This window comes from Mus musculus, chromosome 9 (genome assembly GCF_000001635.26).
Source record: "Mus musculus strain C57BL/6J chromosome 9, GRCm38.p6 C57BL/6J".
Taxonomy (NCBI): Eukaryota; Metazoa; Chordata; class Mammalia; order Rodentia; family Muridae; genus Mus; species Mus musculus.
In genome coordinates, this window is record NC_000075.6 from 118,470,702 (window position 1) to 118,491,957 (window position 21,256).

The window sequence follows — 21,256 nt, forward strand, 5'->3', positions numbered from 1 at the left end:
TGTTGTCAGTTTGTTTTCTCCCAAAGCTACATCCCCATGTTCCCAAGCCCAAGGACTCACACTCCATGGCATTTCTGCCCATTTAACCCCTCCTCTGAGGCTCTCCCAGCCCAGACCTTGCAGACCTACTTTCTCTGCTGCCCTTTCCAGCTGTACACTGAGCACACAGGTTCCCCTCACGGGTCTAAGCAAGCATGATGGCTCATGTATGAAATGCAGTCAGTGACCACCAGGGACCTTATATCAAAGATGCTGCAGGGAGGCCGGGCACCTACAGTGGGCAGCTACACTGACTTTCTTTCTTGTGCATTTGGGAAGTCAGTCCCCCGCTGTGTGCAGAGTGCTCTGGGATGACCTGAGTGCTCCTTCCCTGTGTGTCTTTCCTCATCCCTGGGTGGATGCCTTCCCATGCACCTTTCCAGGCCCTACAGAGACTTCTGGCCACCCTGGCCATAAGTAGATCCGCGCTGCCCGTCTCCTTTTGAGGATGCTACCTCCAAGGTTCACAGGAACTCACAGGGAGGTGATCCAGTAGGAGAATTTTTGCACATCCTCTCCTGGGTTCATTCTGAAGCCAGCATTCACCCCAAGCTTCCCATTTCTCAACCTCTTCCAGGTCTGGCCTGTAACCAATAGGTGGAGAAGAAACCCTAATCTTAAGGCCCCATTTCCTGAAGTAAAGTCCCCGGTTTGGGTGGGGTGGGAGGAGGCCCTGGGAAAAACAGAATGCTAATGACCTTTTGAGTAGACGGAAGGCAATGCCAGGGTTTGGGCCCCAGACCATTGCCTCCCTTTGAAGTGCATCTTCCTAGCCTTGCTCCCTAGAGAGGTCTCAGAATTCCTGCCCTCCATCCCAGAAATGGAAGGGAGGGGCTAGACCAGCTGGGGATGCCCTTCTACACTTCAGAGTTACTCATGCTTCCTGTTGCCTTTGACCTCTCCCCGCCCCCCACCAGACTGGGGGTCCCTGGGAAGAAACAAACTGGGGCTTGATTAGTTTCACTTAGCCTCAGCTCCTGTCTTAGCAAGAAGGGGAAAAAGAAAAGAAAGGCTGGGTGTCTGTCTAATGGGAAATAACAGAGTCTTCCTTTGGGCTGTTGTTCTCACTGTGTGCTGTTTCTGCCTTATCAGTACAGGGGAATTGAGAGGTCCTTGGGGTCTTTAGGTTTCTTCGGTTTGGTTTGGTTTTTCAAGAAAGGGTTTCTCTGGTTGTCCTGGAACTCCCTCTGTAAACCAGACTGGCCTGATCTGCCTGCCTCTGCCTCAGGAGTCAGGAGTGCTGGGATTAAAGGCCAGCACTACCATGGGCCCAGTGAGGCGCTTGTGGATTATTTAAGGAGCTTCCTCAGAGCCACACATATCTGAAATGCTTTGTCTTAAGAGTCTAGAAAGGAAAAAAAGATTCAAGAACAATCTTTGCGTTTGTTGGGTTTTGGTTTTTGTTTTGTTTTTTCCCCTGTGAACTGGTTCGTGTTCTCTCTCTCTCTCTCTCTCTCTCTCTGTCTCTCTCTCTCTCTCTGTGTCTCTCTCTCTGTCTCTCTGTCTCTCTGTCTCTCTCTCTCTCTCTCTCTCTCTCTCTCTCTCTCTCTCTCTCTCTCTCTTCCTTGGTTATCTGAGGGCCGGGTATTTCTATCAAGTCTTTGCCTCCAACACAGACTTACCCTCTTTCCATTTCTAGCTCGGGGCCTGGATAAAGATTCTCTCTGCCCATGTCATTTGGAGCCTTGGTTCAATGGAACGGGAGTGGGTGGGTACCCAATGTGCAGAGGCATCCTGAGAACCTGTGCCAGGAGAGACTTGTGAAGGAGCATTTCCAAAGCTCTGCCTACTCTCCCAGTGATGGGCACTGGTATTTGTACCTGGAGACAAGATAGTGCTCTTAACAATCAACACTATAATAATTCCAGCAATATCTGCCCCCCCCCCTCTATTTTTCCTACAGGAAATATTAGCACTGAAATACATTTAAAAAAAAAAAGGGCATGCAGAAGCACATGTGTAGTCTTTGAGGGTAGAAAGGGTCTTTTAAAAATAGTTTTTATCTTTAAGTCTAAATAGGGTGCAAGTGTCACGCCTACTAATTTGGAAGGGTTTGTTTTCTTGTTCTAAGTACAAAAGTCCCCACCATAATCTCACTTGAGTCCTCCTGCTTACAGCAGAGGGCCTGGCTGGAGCTCTGCTAGTTATTCCAGTTCAGATGGAGTGGCTCTCTTTCCCTTGACAGGTGAGCACCAAGCAAGTGCCAGGCGGATCGAGGAAGCAGAGTAAGGGGGACATATGGGGTTCACACAGCTCCCCTACCTTAGGGTTGCAATAATCAACCAAACACTCAAACAATGCATTTGCTGAGAGCATTTTGGTTTTTCACCTCACATGGTTTCTCTTATTTGTGTGAATAAAAGCTCTCCTAAGTTGGGCGTGGTGGCGCACGCCTTTAATCCCAGCACTCAGAAGGCAGTGGCAGGCAGATTTCTGAGTTGGAGGCCAGCCTGGTCTACAGAGTGAGTTCCAGGACAGCCAGGGCTACACAGAGAAACCCTGTCTTGAAAAAAAAAAAAAAAAAGTTCTCCTAAAACAGGATGACGAGGGAAGATGTGATAACTGAGCAGCAACTAAATCTTGAAATTCACTTACAGTTAAAGAAAAGAACAGCTGGGCAGTGGTGGTGCACACCTTTAATCCCAGCACTGGGGAGGCGGAGGCAGAGACAGGCAGATTTCTGAGTTCCAGGCCAGCCTGGTCTACACAGTGATTTCCAGGATGGCCAGGGCTATACAGAGAAACCCTGTCTCAAAAAAAACCAAAACAAAACAAAAAAACCAAAATCAACAACAATACAAACTTTCATAAGAAATGTAAATGAAGATTATAGACCTCCTGTCAGAGATTCTTGACTATACTATACGATGCTAAATACTATAGTATATATGTTATATATACTATATGTGCTATATTTACTATATATAATATATACTATATATACTAGATACTATATATACTATATACAATATATAATATGATATATAGTAAGGGTAAGGTAAGGGTAATACATAGTGTATTATATACTATATATAGTATATATAGTATATGTAATATAGTATATAGACTATATGTACTATAAATATATACTACACCATACCATGCTATACCATAGGAAAAGTTATTTGTAAAAAGCAAATTTCAACATATGAGTTAACTTTCATTCCAGGAGTCTCCCTCCTCTTCATACCTCCACACAATTATACCAGCGAAGGTAACAATTTCACTTGCTTATTTTTGTTTGAAAAGGATAAGTGAATTTATCATAATCCTTTGCTGCACACAGTTGTAGGTCTGGAGATTTATTTATTTTTATTTTTAAAAATAAATATGATCACATCACTTTCTTCTCTCCCTTTCCTCCCTCTAACCCCACCCAGGTATCCCCCTCTCAAATTCATGGCCTCTGGCCTCCTTTTAATTATGTATGTATGTATGTATGTATGTATGTATGTATGTATGTATGTATATATGTATGCATGCATGCATATGTGTGTATGAAGATATATATACATATACATACATATATACATACATATATACATATGAGTGATCTACCTCAATATGTATACTAATGTTTTGTTTTTAAGCAAAGCTATCCATTTATATCAATGTCCCAATAGGAAAAACCTTAAATATATCCTCACAAAAGTGAAGTTGTCTGGGTGAGCTCTCGCAAGGATGGCTTGTCCTTGTTAAAATGTTTATTTTGTAGGACATTTTCTAGAAGGGAAAAAGGGGGATACGGAGAGGAAGGATGGGAGGAAGGAAGGAAGGAAGGAAGGAAGGAAGGAAGGAAGGCAGGGCAGGCAGGCAGGCAGGCAGGCAGGCAGGCAGGCAGGCAGGCCAGCTTGCAGTAGAGAAAGCTCCCTCTCCCTCTGGGAAACAGGGCAGAAGTAGCAGATCTGGCCATCAGAGAACAAAGGGCCAAACAGTGAACCTGAGATGGTGAAATAAAATGTAACATCAACAAAGAGAGGGCCATAGATAAATAGTAAAAGGACCAACTTGCCACAAAAAACCCATTGACATTTTTCCAGAGTCCAGGCAAAGTGCTGGTGACCCGTTAATGTTGGAATGTTTTCCTAGGGTTAAAAGGAGAGCATGCAGCAAGCCTGTTCAGAATTTACAAAGTGTTTGAATAACATGGACCATGTTTTGATAACACATTTTTAGTGAGGGTGAAAATAATAGAATTTATTGGGGCATTTATATGGGCCCCCTTGGTTGTCTGGGGGATGGGGAGTGGATGGGCTCTAACCTATATATCATTGCACTGATCTATAATTCTCCTTTGAAATTTATTTATGCCACGTGCACGTGCGCGCGCGCGCGCGTGTGTGTGTGTGTGTGTGTGAGTGAGTGTGTGTGTATGTTACACATGATATTGCTGTGGTCCCCAAAGCCTCTTAGTTTTACTTTTAACAAATTCAAGCATTGCTATGGGTTACCTATAAGAAGAAAAGACAAGAGACCACAGGCCAAGATGGTATCATCACCAAGATGTGATCTGGTGGTACAAAGTTGGTATTGTTTGGAACAAGTGCAAGGTCTTTAATATGCTCACACCTAGACTTGGCCTTGGCTTCCTTCAGCTTCCAGAGGTTCCTGCTTGCCCCATCTCAGGCTGCAAAGAGCTATTTGAATTAACCCAGCCACAGCTGGGGTCTGGTACTGCCAGGGATCTCCTCCCCACTGTTGATGTTTTTGTTCAATGTATCACTGTCCGTTAAGCCACGGAAAACCAGGCACCTTTCAATAAATGTCTCGCTTGGATTTCATGAAGCTTGGGGTGTAATTGAAATCAAACAGCATACAGCATGGAAGGTCCTGCTGTTTGTGCACCCAGGCTACAGGAGGTGCTGCCTGACATGTGCCCTCGCTTTGTTTTCTCTTCTTACTTCTGGAAAAGAGGTCTTGGATTTTAAAGTGTGCCTGAGACACCAGAAAACATTGATTTTTATCTCTCTTTCTCTATAAGTATTAATGAGCCAGGAAAAAAAAAAAAAGCCCATCCCAAGTAGAAAATCATAGATTTGTCCTCCACCGTGTTCCAGAACTTGGGACTAATGTAGTCCAGAAGTATCAGTAATAAAATGTAAGTTAATTAACATAAAATATTTGATTTTTTTGTCTCTATGAAGCTAGGAAAAATATGTTTAGTTGAAACGGTGCTTTTCACCATTTTAAAGGGAAAGTCTTCACGATCTGACAGTTACACTAATGCGTCCTAACAACACTAATGTTAACCCTAATAAACTTCCCATATCTCAAAAATCCCAGGTCCCAAAAGACTTTCCTAGCGCTCTTGTTTTTGATTCTTTTTGGATTTATCTTTATTTCTGTAAAATGTGTCAGAAATCGGATGAAAGTGTATTTACTGAGGTGGGGTTCCAGGAATCCGTTCAAATTCTAGTTACACAGATTGAATTACACCGAGTTAATAATTTGATGGCACTAGAAACGAACCTATGCGCCTTCCTTCATGAGCTTGCTCTAGGGGTAGGATAGAATGAACCCGATTCTGATGTGGTTAGGGAGACAGCTGGTCTGAGTTACTTGCGCCAGAGTGGGTCTGAACGGTGCCCGTTGCCTGTGTGGCACTGTGCCACGCCAGCGTTTCCCCGGTCTCTTCAAAGTATTTTGAAGGGACCTTACTTCTGGCTGTGTTATAATACAAAACTGACATATAACTTCAGTCACCCCATCTGCAGATAACGTGAGATTCAGTCTCACACCTACATCTCCCTCAGACATCCTGCAGCTCAGGGCCAGGCTAACGAAGACTCCAGGTTGAGTCCCCAGCGCAGTGAGGCCCTTTTCTTGGAACTCGCATCCCCCTTGTGGAATCCTCACGTTCAATATCTCGCACCCTTTGAGGGGAATAAAAATTAATCCCAAAGGCTTCGCTGCATCAAAACAAAACAAAAACATGCGGGACGGAGCCCGAGACCAAATCGGAGCTGGGATCTCTGGACTGATCGCGCAGGATGTCAGCCCGAGTTCTCTGAGCCAAAATTGACAAGGTTGTTGTTCCAAAACACTTGAAAAGCTTTGCGAGCGCCCAAGACCCACTACGCTATTCTATCAAAACCCCACACAGCATCCAAGTCCATGAAGGATCGCTCCACTCCCTAACACGGGCGTGCCCACGTTCGTGATTCGCGGGGTTTGGACCCAGGTTGGAAAGCTTCGCGCGGATCTGCTGCTGGCGTCTGAGCGCTTAGCAGATCCCGCGGCCACCTCATCTGTTCTCGGCAAAAGTTTCCCGTGTGATCGCATTGGGTTGGGGGAAGCAGAGTCCCTACATCTCGACCGGAAAATGCGCTCCTGGAGCGACTACTGCAGGCGTCCGTAATTGCTTATTAGAGGAGAATGTACAGGCTTCTCATCGTCAACGAAACGTGTTCCCCCTTCTGTAATAATAAAACAATAAAATATGACGGCCCCGTCCTTGACTGTTTGCGGAAACGCAGGGGGGAAAAACAGGCAGCTGGAGCAAAGGAGCTTAATTCAATATCAAACTGATTATTTCACTAATTATTCTGCCTTCTGTATTGTGCCGCAGAGAGGCGCAGGGAATCTTAACTGCACAGCTGCTAGGGAACCTTTGTGTCTTAGTGTCAGTCCCCACCAAAGATGTTGGCGAAAGCGGGGGCTGGGGGAGGTAGGAAACATCCAGTGTTTAGAAAAAACCGAGCAGAGGGAATTCTGAGTAATGAAAGTGACGGCCTCGGGGAAGCCGGTGTTTTAGCGCGGTTGTAATACTGAGTGTTTGGTTCGTCCGGTCAGGCTCATGTTGGGTCTTCAGAAGCCCACTTCAGAAGCTAGAAGCTGGAGTCTCTGATTCAGACGCGGAATCCTTTTGCCATCTCTGGAATCCCAAAAACTGAACGCGAGGTTTCTCTCCACCAAGTCTTTACGCTAAAAGATGGGACAGGACAAAAAGCGGTTCCTGTGTGCTGAAGGCCAGGAAGTCAGAAGGAGGGTGTGCGCAGAGACTTCGGGTCGCTCTCCAGCCCTCCCCTAGATTTGCACCCCCGGGGACCTGAGCCTTCCTGCGAGCAGGGAGCTTGTAAAGACGCCTTCACGGGCCTCTGGGACCTGCCAAACTAGACCCGAACTCAGGAATGATTCCTATGCCGTGGGTAGACCATGTTCGCAGACTTCAAACCCGTTTCTCCGGCGCCATAGAGCCACCGGGTACACCAGGATTGATTCTCAGTGGGATATAGTTCTCCCAAAGACGCTTAAAGAAACACCAAACCAGCAATAACAGCCAAATAAGCTAAGAGAAAATGAAACTCGCAGGCGACCCGATCCAATTAATAAATACTTAATTGAATTAGTGTCACCTCTAACAGCCAATAGCAAAGTCCCCTAGCCATGGGGCTGCGAAGCCCCTCCCTGGCCGCACATATATAAGCAGCCAACCACCGCTCACAAGTTTCCAAGCGGTCAAGTATGCCTAGAGTTTAGCAGAGCCAGCCGAGAGGAAATGGCTGGTTGCTAAATGGGAACTCAGAGCTAAGTCCTCTTCTTCCTTAGTGTGAGTGTAGGGGTCCTGAGAGGTTAGACAAGGAGGGAAGGAAGAAAAGAAGGAAGGAAGGAAGGAAGGAAGGAAGGAAGGAAGGAAGGAAGGAAGGAAGGAAGGAGAGAGACACCTACAACCCGGGGTTTGTTTTCTTGCGGAAGGAAAGGGGCACCTACAATCCCGAGTTTGTTCCCTTGAGGGAAGGACGCTAAATTGGGCGCGCGCTGAAGCCGCCCCGCAGGTCCGCAGGTGGGTAGCCTAGGCGAGGGAGGAAGGGGACATTACCTTCCCCTCGGAAGAGGGCGCTGGCTCCCCCAACTGGCCTTTATAACCAGGCCGCGGGAGGCGAGGAGGCAGCCGGTTGCCGTCTGCGATTCGCTAAAGCATGCAGTTGGGAGAGCAGCTCCTGGTGAGCTCGGTGAACCTGCCCGGCGCGCACTTCTACTCGCTGGAGAGTGCTCGCGGAGGAGGAGGAGGAGGAGGCGGAGGAGGAGGGGGAGGCGGAGGGAGCGTCAGCCTCCTCCCCGGTGCTGCCCCCTCGCCCCAGAGGCTGGACTTAGACAAAGCGTCCAAGAAGTTTCCGGGCAGTCTCCCGTGCCAGGCGGGGAGCGCAGAACCCGCAGGCGCCGGCGCGGGGGCCCCCGCGGCCATGCTCAGTGACGCGGACGCTGGGGACACCTTCGGGAGCACCTCGGCGGTGGCCAAGCCCGGGCCCCCGGACGGCCGCAAGGGCTCCCCGTGCGCGGAGGAGGAGCTGCCCTCCGCCGCCACCGCCGCGGCCACCGCGCGCTACTCCATGGACAGCCTGAGCTCCGAGCGCTACTACCTCCCGTCGCCGGGACCGCAGGGCTCCGAGCTCGCCGCGCCCTGCTCGCTCTTCCAGTACCCGGCGGCGGCCGGAGCAGCCCACGGACCCGTGTACCCCGCGTCCAATGGCGCGCGCTACCCCTACGGCTCCATGCTGCCCCCCGGTGGATTCCCCGCCGCCGTGTGCCCGCCCGCGAGGGCGCAGTTCGGCCCCGCTGCGGGTTCGGGGAGCGGCGCTGGTAGCAGCGGCGGTGGTGCCGGCGGTCCTGGCGCCTATCCCTACGGCCAGGGTTCTCCGCTCTACGGGCCATACGCCGGAACCTCAGCGGCCGGGTCTTGTGGAGGATTGGGGGGCCTAGGGGTGCCTGGCTCCGGCTTCCGCGCCCACGTCTACCTGTGCAACCGGCCCCTATGGCTCAAATTCCACCGGCACCAAACTGAGATGATCATCACCAAACAGGGCAGGTGAGTGCAGGGTGGAGGGACCCCAGGCGCCTGGTTGTCCGCACACTGCGGGCTCTGCTTAGGGTGTTTAAGTGGTACATCATATCTCCAAAGTCGTGTCCCTTACTTCCTAAGGCACACCTGTAGCTTGGGCTCCGAGCCCACGTTACTCTCCTCTCTAGTCACCTTCACCGGGATTGACTGGGAGGAGGAGGAGGCGGAGATGGAAATTTGGGAATGAACCCTTGAGGGCAGATCTACGTGACCCGCTGGCTCCTGGGTTTGCAGCAGGCGATTTGTGGGCTGCATAGCGAAAGAGGGCTAGCTGGAGCTGGCTGCGGCCTGCGCACAAGTGTTTGAAAAGAAGCTTTTTAAAGCTCCTTGGTTTGGTGGGGCTCTTCTGTAAGAAGAGCAGAAAGAAGTCGGTTTGAGCTGGTGACTAGGTAGACAGTTTTTGGAGCCAGATGTTTGGGGGAGGGGGCTCTGCTTGCGGGGAAGGGACCAGAAAGTTCAGGCACACCTTCAAATTGTCATCAGCTACTTCTTGAGGAAGTGAGGAGTGGATATTGGGAGACAGGGACCCAAAGAGGGCTCGTTGAGAGAGAGAGAGAGAGAGAGAGAGAGAGAGAGTGCAAGAAGGCGCGCTCCGGCCTAATGTTCTCAGTCACCTATGTCTTTAAAAATAATTTTAGACATTTCAGAAAGAAACCTAGTAGATACCTGAAAATAGATGGATGTCTCAGAAAAGAAGCACGCGAATTAGGGAAAATACTGATTTGGAGGCTGTTCCAAATAAATATGTCAATTTAAAACCATTTTCTTAGTTTCAGGCCGTAGTAGCCATTTTTGTTTGTTTGCTGTTTATTGCAGACCCCCCATGTGTCCGGGAGGGACCAGAGCCGCTACTTAAATAATTTCCTCTGGTTCTGTTCTTTGCACAGGCGCATGTTTCCTTTCTTGAGCTTCAACATAAACGGACTCAACCCCACCGCCCACTACAATGTTTTCGTGGAAGTGGTTCTGGCCGACCCTAACCACTGGCGCTTCCAGGGGGGCAAGTGGGTGACCTGCGGCAAAGCGGACAATAACATGCAGGGTGAGGAGAGAGGGGGCCTGGACCGGGAAGAGGTCGGAGCCTCAGTGTTGGACCGGCCACATTTAAATCAAGCATGTCACCCCAACCTGGGGCATGGGGATGTTAGCATGTGCTGCCTTCTGCTGCTGGGGAGAAATTTACTCCGTCCTTTTTCTTGTTTCTCATTATATATCAAACCTTGACCTTGACCCTATGAGGGCTATGTTTGAGAAATGAATAGCCAAGTGAAGTTCTGGGTTTGGGGAAAGTTCCTGGTAAATGATCCTGGCATTTTAGAATTCTCTTGAGAAAGCCCAGGCCACCTTTAACTTAATCTATAAAAGTTAAGGACTCGATGAGGCACTTCCCCTCCAGCTTAAGGTCTCAGACCAACAATCAAGAACCATCCTCTCTCCTCTCAACTCTGTTTTTTAAGTTTGGAGAGGCTGGTGATTGGAATACCATGATTAAGGAAGGCTGGATGCACCCTGGCCCGGGGGAGTGACTGGAGTCCCGCTGGGATCCACTGATTTCAGTCGACTGACCTCCCAGGAGGAGGTTGCTACAGCAAACCCAAGCCTAGCTAACAGACATCCTCTCCAACCTGCCTGGGTGAAGGCTGTCTCCTTTCATTTGCTTATGTTTCCTTTCCTTTTCCTCTTAGGCAATAAGATGTACGTTCACCCAGAATCTCCTAACACTGGCTCCCACTGGATGAGGCAGGAGATTTCCTTTGGGAAGTTAAAACTCACCAATAACAAAGGTGCAAACAACAACAACACACAGGTAGGGAGACTGGAAAAGCCTGTGTCTTCTGGTCGGGGTCTCTTGGACAGCTCATCCTTTTGTCACTGTGCTTAGCTAAGTATTTACAGTTGTGACTTTGCTCAATTTTAAATTTATGTATTTACCTGTGTCATTTGTACTTTCTTACTACTATGCATAGAAACATCAAATTTTAGGGGGGGACTTGGGGAGCCAAAAGGAAAGAGTATCTATCAAATACACAGACACTCTGTTTTTGTTTTGGTTGTTGTTTGTTTGTTTGTTTGTTTGTTTCTTATCTTGGGGAGTGGGTCTTGTATACCTAGCTCGGGCTGGCCTTGAACTGCTGACCCTCTTACTTCTCAGTCTCAGATGCTGCGGTTACAGATGTGCTCTGACATTCCAGAATCAGAGTTAGGACTTTAAGTCGAAATTGTTAATCCCGAGGATCTTAAATCTTAAAACAGAATCTTTAATAAAACCAAATAAACAAAGAAAATCCCCCTCAAAAACAAAAAAGAAAGCTGTAGTAGGGAGCAAACAGAAGTCCTGTCTCAAAATGTACAGTCTGTTAAAAATCTACTTTTGAGACCTATGAAAGTCTCTCTTTTCTCTATCCCCAGATGATAGTGTTGCAGTCTCTGCACAAATACCAACCGAGGCTGCACATCGTGGAAGTGACAGAGGACGGTGTGGAGGACTTGAATGAACCTTCCAAGACTCAGACCTTCACCTTCTCAGAGACACAGTTCATCGCTGTGACGGCCTACCAAAACACGGATGTGAGTGCCCCGTGAGCCACAGGAGCCTCTCAAGTTAGGTCTATTGAGATAAAGCACTCAGTTACTATTCTTCTCCCCTATCTAGATCACCCAGCTAAAGATCGACCATAACCCCTTCGCCAAAGGCTTCCGGGACAACTACGATTCGTAAGTACTGCTTTTCTTCGAGCACGGGTCATCTCCCTCTAAGAGACAAGAGTAAAAGACTCCAGGCTGCCTGCAACTTGCTGTGAAGTTGACGTGACCTTGAATTTAGGATCTTTCTGCCTCAGTCCCCCTAGCCCCGAGCTCACCAGCATGGGCTGCCACACCCAGGCTTTGTGTGAGCTAGACAATCATTTGGTCAATGGAGTTTCATCTTCGAGCCCATTTGCTGGGTCACCTTTAACAGGAAATGAGTCATCATCTCCCTGAGGACATATTTAGTATGACATTTTATATTTGGGATTTTTTTTTTCTTACCTGTTTTTCTGCTTAATTTTCTGAAACACACACACATGCTGGAGATTGAACTCAGGGCTTTGTATGTGCAAGACAAGCACTCTACCATTGAGCTATAGCCCTAGCCCTGTTTTTGCATATATTGGCCTCGAACATTCTTGCTTCAATTAAAAAAAAAAAAAAAAAAAAAACTGGTTTAGTTAAAGAATGTTTAAGACTTAAACATGAAGTTTTTTTTTCTTTTCTGCACTTAAGTAGGGATTTGAATTATTTTAGAATCTCCATTACTTATGTCCATTTGTTGTGATTATAAAAAGATAAAGAAATATAAGAATATATTCTATGGGGGTGTGGTGACGTGTGGGGGAAAGGGATGTCTCAGCAGGCTCATGTAGAGGCATCCCGGCACCCTGAGGGACCAGCCACAAGATGGAATAGTATAGAATAGAGTTTATTTAGGGCATGGGGAGGGAGGTTAAGAGGGTAGTAGAGGCAGAGAGAGGAAGAGAGTAGAGAAGTAGAGGCCGGCCATGACCACATGGAGAGAGGCAGGGAAGGGAATGGGGAGAGAGGAGGAACAAGTGAGCAAGAGGCAAGAGAGAGAGGAGGGGGCAAGGAGACCCTTTTACAGTGGGCCAGGCCTACCTGGCTGTTGCCAGGTAACTGTGGGGGCGGAGCTTAGACGGAATGCTAACCCCTTTCCCTTTTTACATTTATTTACCTATTTATTTATTTATTTTTTACTGTTTTGAGTCATTGTTTATCCATGTTGAGTCAGTGTGTAGCCCTGGCTGTCCTGGAACTCTCTCTGTAGACCAGGATGGCCTAGAACTCAGATCCACCTGCCTCTGCCCCCGAAAGCTGGGATCAAAGGTGGGTGCTGACACCTTCCAGCCCAATTTTTATTTTTTTAAAAAAGGTTTTATTTTTAATTATGTACATTTGTGTCTCTGTGTGGGTATGTGCATGTGGGTGCCAGTAGGCCAAAGGTTTCAGGTCCCTTAGAGCAGGAGTGACAGGTGGCTGTCAGTCAGCTGATGTGTGTGCTTCCAACCAAACTCTAGTCTTCCTCAAAAGCAGTTCTTGACCTTCCAGCTCCTGATCCAACTTTTAAAAAAGCATCACTAGCAGATTTTTTCCCCCTCCTTACGTGTCACAAGAGAAAAAAACCCCGAAAGGATACTGTTTTTCACAACATTTGACTCTCACGGCCCTGCATTCCGTCCGCCCCGTTGATTAGGGAGGGTTGTTCTAGTCCCTCGTGTTCGAAGACTGCTACAGTAGATTTTCCATATTTATTTATTTTGAGACAGGGTCTCATGTGATCAAACTCAAACCGGCTCTGTAGCTCCAATGACCTTTCACCTCTGACCTCCAGCTTCCACCTCCCCAGTACCGGGATTACAGGCCTCGGCCACCTCTGATTTATGTTGAGCTTCAGAGAGACACCCAGGCCTGTCTGTGTCAATGCTGTTGAGGCTCGCCTTCGACCCCATGATATAGCCACAGATCCCAGTTTCCCATAGGAAATATCTGACCCCTGGAGGAAGTGTCCTCTTAAGGGGTGGGGAATCCACTCTGTTCTCACAGTCGGCAGCACAACTCTCTAGCTTCTGGGAGGCAGCTTGTTTGGGGACAACGTGAGGGTTGTTTTTTATTTTTAAGTGTCTCTCTTTATATTGTAGCATGTACACGGCTTCAGAAAATGACAGGTTAACTCCATCTCCCACGGATTCCCCTAGATCCCATCAGATTGTCCCTGGAGGTCGGTACGGCGTTCAAAACTTCTTCCCGGAGCCCTTTGTCAACACTTTGCCTCAAGCCCGATATTATAACGGTGAGAGAACCGTGCCACAGACCAACGGCCTCCTCTCACCCCAACAGAGCGAAGAGGTGGCCAACCCTCCCCAGCGGTGGCTTGTCACGCCTGTCCAGCAACCTGTGACCAACAAGCTAGACATCGGTTCTTATGAATCTGAATATACTTCCAGTACCTTGCTCCCATATGGTATTAAGTCCTTGCCCCTGCAGACATCCCATGCCCTGGGGTATTACCCTGACCCGACCTTCCCTGCTATGGCAGGGTGGGGAGGCCGTGGCGCTTATCAGAGGAAGATGGCAGCTGGACTACCATGGACATCCAGAATGAGCCCACCTGTCTTCCCAGAAGATCAGCTTGCCAAGGAAAAAGTTAAAGAAGAGATTAGTTCCTCCTGGATAGAGACTCCCCCCTCCATCAAGTCTCTAGACTCCAGCGACTCCGGGGTGTACAACAGCGCTTGCAAGAGAAAGCGCCTGTCTCCCAGCACCCCCAGCAATGGAAACTCGCCCCCCATAAAGTGTGAGGACATTAACACTGAAGAGTACAGTAAAGACACCTCCAAAGGCATGGGGGCTTATTATGCTTTTTACACAAGTCCCTAGAGCATTATTTTAACCTTTAACCTTTCCAGATGGACCTGGTGGTGTTTTGTTGTGTTCTTTGCCTAGGTTACCAAAAAGACTTTTGCCTTCCACCTTTGATGTATCCTGTTTTGTGCAATTCTCTGAGAGAAGGCGCCAAAGCTTTGCCACGGCCGCAGGTAACTAAACTGAAGCAGACCTAGCATTGGTTTTAAAGTGACTGGAGGACGCAGGAGTGTTTTTAAAACTGAAAAGGTCGTTCAAGGTGCTGGATTGATTCATTTATGGGAAACGAGAAATGTTCAGAAAAAGCAGGCTATGAAGAACGAGTGCCCGGTGCTATTAAATGAATTTCAAAGACAAGAAAACATGACAGAAAAAAACAAAACAAAACAAACTTTGGCTCTTATTTCTACTCATAAATCTTTAAGCAAACAGCAGCCCAGAGGGTTAAAATATTTTTGCTTCGGGAAGAGAAGGGTTGGACCTTGAGTTAACAGTGGGCTCTTCACAGATATCTTCTGCCAGGGCCTATAGAGGCTGAGCCTGAGAGTCAAGCGGGGAAAACAAACAAACAAACAAACTGATGTTTAAGTGGCTAGCTAGTACTCACTGCCTTCAATTCCTTGCAGAATTTTGGAATAAACCATTTGTTGTAGGGCTGGCTCTGTGTGGCTGGGATGACCTGTAGAAGGCAGGAGGATCAGAAAGAAAGGGAGAAGTTAAGTGTACAATTGTATGTTTAGACACCTTAGAATATTCTGGAATATATTGTACAAATTCAACTGCCTAGGTATCAGATAAAAATAATGTAAATTTGGTGCTTTGGCGTTGTAAAGAATTTGCAAAACCACAACTGCAGTTAAGAGGAGGGATTCATATCTTGGAGATATTCTGTCCACTTCGCTAAGTACTCAGCTGCCTCCGTACTTGCTTCTACACACTTAAGGAAAAACCCTGCTTAATCCTCTTTCCTTGGTCATCCCCACTTCCCCCTTCAGTAAATGTGAAAAAAAAAATTGCAGTATGATGTCACAGTTCCTATAGGCTTTTTAGAGATTCTGAATTTTTATGTACAGTCATAAGTCATTTTTAATAAATGTGGTTCAATAAGGGACCAGGTATAGCTCTGTCTTCTGTACTATGGATTTTATTTATTTAACTGTTTCTTTCTGCCCCCTTTCCAGAGTGAACAGTCTCTCTCTCTCTGTCTCTGTCTCTGTCTCTCTCTCTCTCTCAGTCTCTCTCTCTCTCTCTCTCTCTCTCTCTCTCTCTCTCTCTCACATACACACACACACACACACACACACACCCCTTCCCCCTCCACAGAAGGCTCTATAATCTTTTAACTAGCTACTGATATCGTTGAGTGGTGAGCAGGGAGTGCTTCTGTTTATTTCCCCAACCCCACAGATGAACAGGATCTACTTCCTCGCCCCACTAGGAAGTGTGGACAGTGGGTGTTGGCTGGGGTTGGGGAAGGAGTGTTTGCCCTGGAGATGCAAGATTGTGCTCTGCAGGCTTAATCCTAGCTTCCTATCCTCCCCCCTGGCCCTTAGTCATTTAGTTCTTTTCCTGGGTTTACTTTAGGCGACCAGTTCGTAGACCCACGTAAGCGCCATGGGAACCCCCGTGGCCATTCGAGAGTTCCGGGTCCCTTAAGCACCGCAGCGGCGAGATGTTAGCGCACCCTATTGCGCCCATTTACGGTTTTCCGTGGATGTCCTCGCTCGCCTTACCCTCAGCTAAATTTCATCCAGGACTCAGGATTTGGGCGCGGCAGCCACAAAGAAGTATTCCATTTGTCTGGTACACTGCAGTTCTGCAAACAGCATCTGGACAGCGGTGCATCACGGTTTTAGTTATTAATCCCGGACGGGGAAGGGCACCCCAGGCCCTCACTGAATCCTAGGTGTGCGGAAGACTAAGCAGTTAGGGGAAGAGGGCTCTCCCCGCCCCCTGCCAGACGTCCCGCCGGGCTATCTGCAGACGGCTTAAAGCCCAGCTTGCAAACCCTTGAAGCCCCTTCTCATCCTGGGGTAAAGGTCTAGCTGGGAGGGTCATTTTAACTGCGGAGCGCGGAAATGCAGCTGCTAAGAGGATTAGCTGTGGGGAGGCAAGCAATCAGGCGGGCCCTCCTCCCCTTCTGCGCCCAATTAAGGTTGCCAGAAGATATACCTGAGCTGTGGACAGTCTTTCCCGTCCTCCAAACTTCTGGGACCAGAGCACCGCCACGAACTTGGGGGGCCCACAAACTCCGCATTTCCAAGACTCTTTGGCAAAGCCGCCCCGACTTTTCCCAGAATGCCAGGTGTGTGTAGTCTCTAGAGATTTGCTTTTTAATGTGTTCCTGTGGGCAGGGGATTTGGGAGAAAGACGTATAGTTGGCCCAACCTAGTCAGTACCAACTTACTGCACCCACGTCCAACGGTTGGTGTATCTGGAGTGTCAAATGATGCTCTGCTGTTTCTGTCTTAAAAAAAAGAAAAGAAGAAAAAAAAAAAAAGAAAGAAAGAAAATGCTAATCGCACGCCGGGATAAAGAGGACTCTGGCCCTAGTCTATTTCAAGTCTTGTATATTTTTGCACCGTACAGTAAAAAGAATCCGGTACTTGTGAAAAGTCCCTCACAGTGTTTAATAGAAACGTAAATGGCTGAGTGGCCCCAATTAACACCTTGTGATAAGGCATTCCTAAGATGGAGTGTCAGACACCAAATTGTGAAGAGATGTATCTAATTAATCCTCCTAGGATGACACCGATAAACAAGCCTCCATTTAAATAAAGATCAAGGTCTGGGAACCCGGCCGGCTTGTTTACACTCCCCACCCGGGCCCTGCGCGCTTTTGCGCGGGCACAGGGCCGTTCGCCGGCGCGAGGCTGAAAGAGCGGCTGGGGGTGAGTGGAGGAGTCTGCCGGGTCGCCCAAGTTCGCTTGTCCTCAGCTCTTGCTATAAACAAAAACATTCACTTAAACAGACAAACTGAACCGGACGAGTAAAACTCGGCACAAACCCAAAAAGATTCGTGGTTGGAAATATGTATTCGTCGCTAAACAGTCTGGTTTTCTAGATAAAAAGGAAAGGTATAAAAAAGCGCGTCAGCAATCCCCGTATTCCTTGTTTTACTTTGGGGGAAACTCGGACCAGGACCTCCCTCCCTCGCTCGCTCCCTCCCTCATCCCGGCGCAGGTTACTTCTCGGTGGATGCAGGTTTTCTATGCCTCGGTGCAAAGGTCAAGAATTACTGGGTGGAGGGTTGTGCCCCTGAGCGTGGGCGGGAGGATACTTCCGATACCTGGAAGGAAAACCGGGGAAGGCGGGAAGAACCCCAAAAGAGTTTGGGGTCCAAAGGGAAAGCTGCTGGTCAGTTGACCTTCATCTTGACCGGTGTTCCGGCTGCGGTTGGAGCGGGCTCACCGCTGTAATTTATGACTCAACCTCAAGGGGTGCTGATGCTCCAAATTTCCTGTTAGTCTGACCCTGTTTCCCTCCTTTCTAACTAAGCTTTAAAGCCGGAATGAAGAAGGCGGGAGGCTCAAACCCGAGTAGAGGGTGGGTGTGGGGGGAAGACATGCAACAGAGGCAGAGGGAGGGAAGGAGGGAGAAAGGGAGGGAGGGAGGAGGAGACAGAGAGAGAGACAGACAGAGAGAGAAAAAGAGAGGCAGAGAGGGAGAGAGAAGAGAGAGAGAGAGAGAGAGAGAGAGAGAGAGAGAGAGAGAGAGAGAGATCCCTGCAGGTGTCTTGGAAATGCTGGCGAATGGAAAAGTCCCAGATACTCTACCCACATTCTGCCGCCGGTAGGGACACTAACTTCCTGGCTTTAAAGTCCTGGCTGTTTACACTTTCGGACGTTGCTTCCACATGCTTCCTGGGACGCGCCTCCGATTGTCCTCCACTCCGCTGTGTTCAGATTTCAAAAATCACGCTTTCACCCGGTGGAGATTTCTAAACAACCAGACGAATTTTAAAATCGCACTTGAAAAGAACAAACAAACAAAAAGCAAAAAAACAAAACAAAAAACAAACAAACAAAACCCTATTGTTGCTGCACCCGAAGGAACCCCTCCACACTCCCAGCCACACCCTCATACCTCAAGTTTGGAATTTCAGACAACAGCTTGAGACTGACTTGAGAGGACCCGTCCTGCTGTGGTCCATGAGGCTAACCGGATCCCTTCCCGCCTGCGCAGACACCAGGCGGGCTCGCTCCGGGCTTGCATCAGGGCCGCCTGGGCGAGCCCAAGGTGGGCTTCATTTCTTCAGCGCTCAAGCTAAGCGATCACAGTCTGAAAGTGTGAAGTGGCAGACACCTTCTTTTCACTTTGCTTTTTTCTTCCTTCCTTCCTTTCTTTTTTTTTTTTTTTTTTTTTTTTTTTTTTTTTTTGAGACAGGGCCTCGAGCAGCCCTGCTTGTCTTTTAACTCGGCTGGGGCTTGGGGCGGGGTGGGGGGTTTAACTGAGGATGACTCTGAACCCTTCATCTTCCTGCTTCTCATTTTTTGAGACAGGTTCTCACACTAGGCTGGTCTCAAAGTCAAGGTCATCCCCCTCCTCACTTCCGGTATGCTGAGATTACAAGGGTGAGCCACCTCGGGGGAACCTCACACACCTCTTTGGTCCTGTGCATGGAGCACACTCATGCAGCTCTCCAAGAGAAAAGTTGGGTCCCCAGAGTACTCAGTGCCAGATGAAGCTCTGCCGCCGATGCCCGCCAGGGTAGCTGTTTATTTTAGGCAGCACTCACACCCCTAACCCTTTCAAACACCCAAAACGTGCGTTTACAAAGCCGGGTCTCGGGGTGTGGATGACTTCCCAAAGCTCCCTGCCTGGGCCGCTCTGCTTCCAGCCGCGGGTGCTCTCCGCCATCTGGTGGCCACAGCGAGTAACTCTCCCAGCTAAAAAACAAACCGATTTCTTCCCACTAGACAGAGGGCAAACCCCGTGTAGGTATCTTTGTTCATCCCAGCTTACAGTAGCTTACATGCTTCTTAGAATAGGGAAGGAGCCCGTGATTTAGACCCTTACACCAGTTTTCTTGGCTGCAATGTCTGCCGCTCAGGTTTGTTTCCTCATGCAAGGGTGACACGGAAGGGTTTGTCTGTAGCTAGGCTGGCCTCAGACTATTCTTGGACTGCCTCTGCTGCCTGAGTGCTGGGGTTAAAGGCAGGCATCACCGTGCCTGGGTTAAATTCCTAGTTTGTTTTACAGCAATGATCGTTATTGCATGTTAACTGAACATACTAGGGGACTTCACTAGTTCATTTCCAAACATACACTTCAGTCATGCCATCCTCCCAACTACATTTTATCCCCATCTCTCACCCACATACTCCTTCCCAAAGATCCCTGTACCATCCGGGTCATTTTCTTTGCTCCTAGTCCTAGTTCCTGCATGTGAGAAGAAACTTGAAACATTGTCTTTCTGTATCTGGTTTATTTTTCTCCAGACGATGACCTCTAGTTCCAACCCTGTAAATGGCACGCTTCCTTCTCCATGCCTGAGTAATTCCATGTTGTGTAAACACACCATATTTTCTTTATTAGCTAATCTGTTGATGGACACCTAAGCTGACCCACGGCTTGGCTACTGTCAGTAGAGCAGCAATAGCTGCAGGTGTACGTGTGTCTCTATTTTATATATCTCTAGTTTGAAAAAGGATTATTTTTTGTTTCTAAGTGCATGCCCCCACATACCCATGTATACTGTGTGCATGCCTAGAAGATAGCATCAGATCCCTGGGAGCTGCAGTTACAGGTGTTTGTGAGCCATCTGATATGGACACTGGGAACAGAACTGGGTTCTATGCCAAGAGCTGCAAGCACACTTAACCACTAAAGAAACTATTGCAGCTCCCCAGCTGCCTTAGTCAGGGTTTCTATTCCTGCACAAACATCATGACCAAGAAGCAAGTTGGGGAGGAAAGGGTTTATTCGGCTTACACTTCCATACTGCTGTTCATCACCAAGGAAGTCAGGACTGGAACTCAAGCAGGTCAGAAAGCAGGAGCCGATGCAGAGGCCATGGAAGGATGTTCTTTCCTGGCTTGCCTCCCCTGGCTTGCTCAGCCTGCTCTCTTATAGAACCCAAGACTAGCAGCCCAGAGATGGTCCCACCCACAAGGGGCCTTTCCCCCTTGATCACTAATTGAGAAAATGCCTTAGAGTTGGATCTCATGGAGGCATTTCCTCAACTGAAGCTCCTTTCTCTGTGATAACCCCAGCTGTGTCAAGTTGACACAAAACTAGCCAGTACACCAGCCAATGTAACTTTTTATGAATGTAAGATCATGTACAGTTAGACACCTTCTGAGTCCCTCTGCTTCAGAACTACTGTTATGAACATCGTATAAAGGGAAGTTACAAAGAAGAATCCCATTCTGGTGTTTGAAAACCTTATCATCCCACCCCACACCCTTTAATGCAGGCATGTCCCACTGCAGGAGCTCCCCACCTGCCTGGGTTTCAGAATTGCTTTAAGAAGCGTTTTCATAATGGAGTGTATTTACAACTTAGGCGCAAAGCAGAGAGTGACTGACAAACTGCATGGTAATCGGAAATTTTATCATCCCAATGTTTTCCCTTGAAAGCAGTCTTCTCTCAGGCTCTGAATCTTTTGGATATCTGTGTTTGATGGGTGCTCCTGTAAGCTTTCTTACAATCGTGCATATTTGCATCTCATGACTAGAGAGAGAATATGGGGGAAATAAAACTGTAAGCCTGGTACTTCCGAGCTTTAGCAATCCCAACGGCTCTTACAGATTTGTTTCTAACACGGAATGAACACTGGCTCCAAATGAACAGTATAGAGAAAGTGCCTATGATGGTTGGCTTTCATTGTCAGTTTGGTACAGTCTAGAATCACCTGGGAAGAAAGTCTCAGTGAGGGACATTAGGTTGGCCTGTGGGCAAGTCTGTGGGTGAAGTGTCTTTATTAAGCTTACCGATAAGAGACAACCCAGCCCATTG

At 48.1% G+C, this 21,256-nt stretch overlaps 1 protein-coding gene and 2 long non-coding RNA genes across 11 annotated transcripts in view; 1 reads left to right on the forward strand and 2 right to left on the reverse strand.

Moving 5' to 3' along the window:
* Window positions 1–8,031, reverse strand: part of Gm33408 — a 31,492-nt gene extending 23,461 nt beyond the window's left edge. For 2 of the 4 annotated variants that reach the window (XR_871338.1, XR_871341.1), the window contains exon 1: window positions 7,859–7,947. This is a non-coding gene — a long non-coding RNA (predicted gene, 33408). Of the gene's footprint in view, window positions 1–7,858 lie in introns of all 4 variants that reach the window. The other 2 variants (XR_003948267.1, XR_871340.2) reach the window with 2 other exon arrangements.
* Window positions 7,485–15,431, forward strand: Eomes (eomesodermin). Of its 3 annotated transcripts, none has more exons than XM_006511940.4 (6): window positions 7,485–8,845; window positions 9,766–9,920; window positions 10,564–10,685; window positions 11,288–11,446; window positions 11,532–11,593; window positions 13,772–15,422. In XM_006511940.4, the coding sequence occupies exons 1-6, from the start codon at window positions 7,959–7,961 to the stop codon at window positions 13,830–13,832; spliced, it is 1,446 nt and encodes a 481-aa protein (XP_006512003.1). In that variant the 5' UTR covers window positions 7,485–7,958; the 3' UTR covers window positions 13,833–15,422. The 3 variants fall into 3 exon arrangements, with proteins under 3 accessions (XP_006512003.1, NP_034266.2, NP_001158261.1); NM_010136.3 differs by having other exon boundaries at window positions 7,488–8,845; window positions 13,573–15,431; NM_001164789.1 differs by having other exon boundaries at window positions 7,488–8,845; window positions 13,630–15,431.
* Window positions 15,432–15,542: 111 nt separating this feature from the next.
* On the reverse strand, window positions 15,543–19,078 carry Gm33460. Of its 4 annotated transcripts, none has more exons than XR_871343.1 (5): window positions 18,900–19,078; window positions 18,383–18,577; window positions 18,073–18,236; window positions 16,469–16,640; window positions 15,543–16,198 (listed from the first exon to the last, which is right to left on the reverse strand). It is a non-coding gene; the product is annotated as a predicted gene, 33460 (long non-coding RNA). The 4 variants fall into 4 exon arrangements; XR_871344.2 differs by having other exon boundaries at window positions 16,030–16,125; XR_379990.2 differs by having other exon boundaries at window positions 15,543–16,640.
* Between the last annotated feature and the right edge of the window lie 2,178 nt (window positions 19,079–21,256).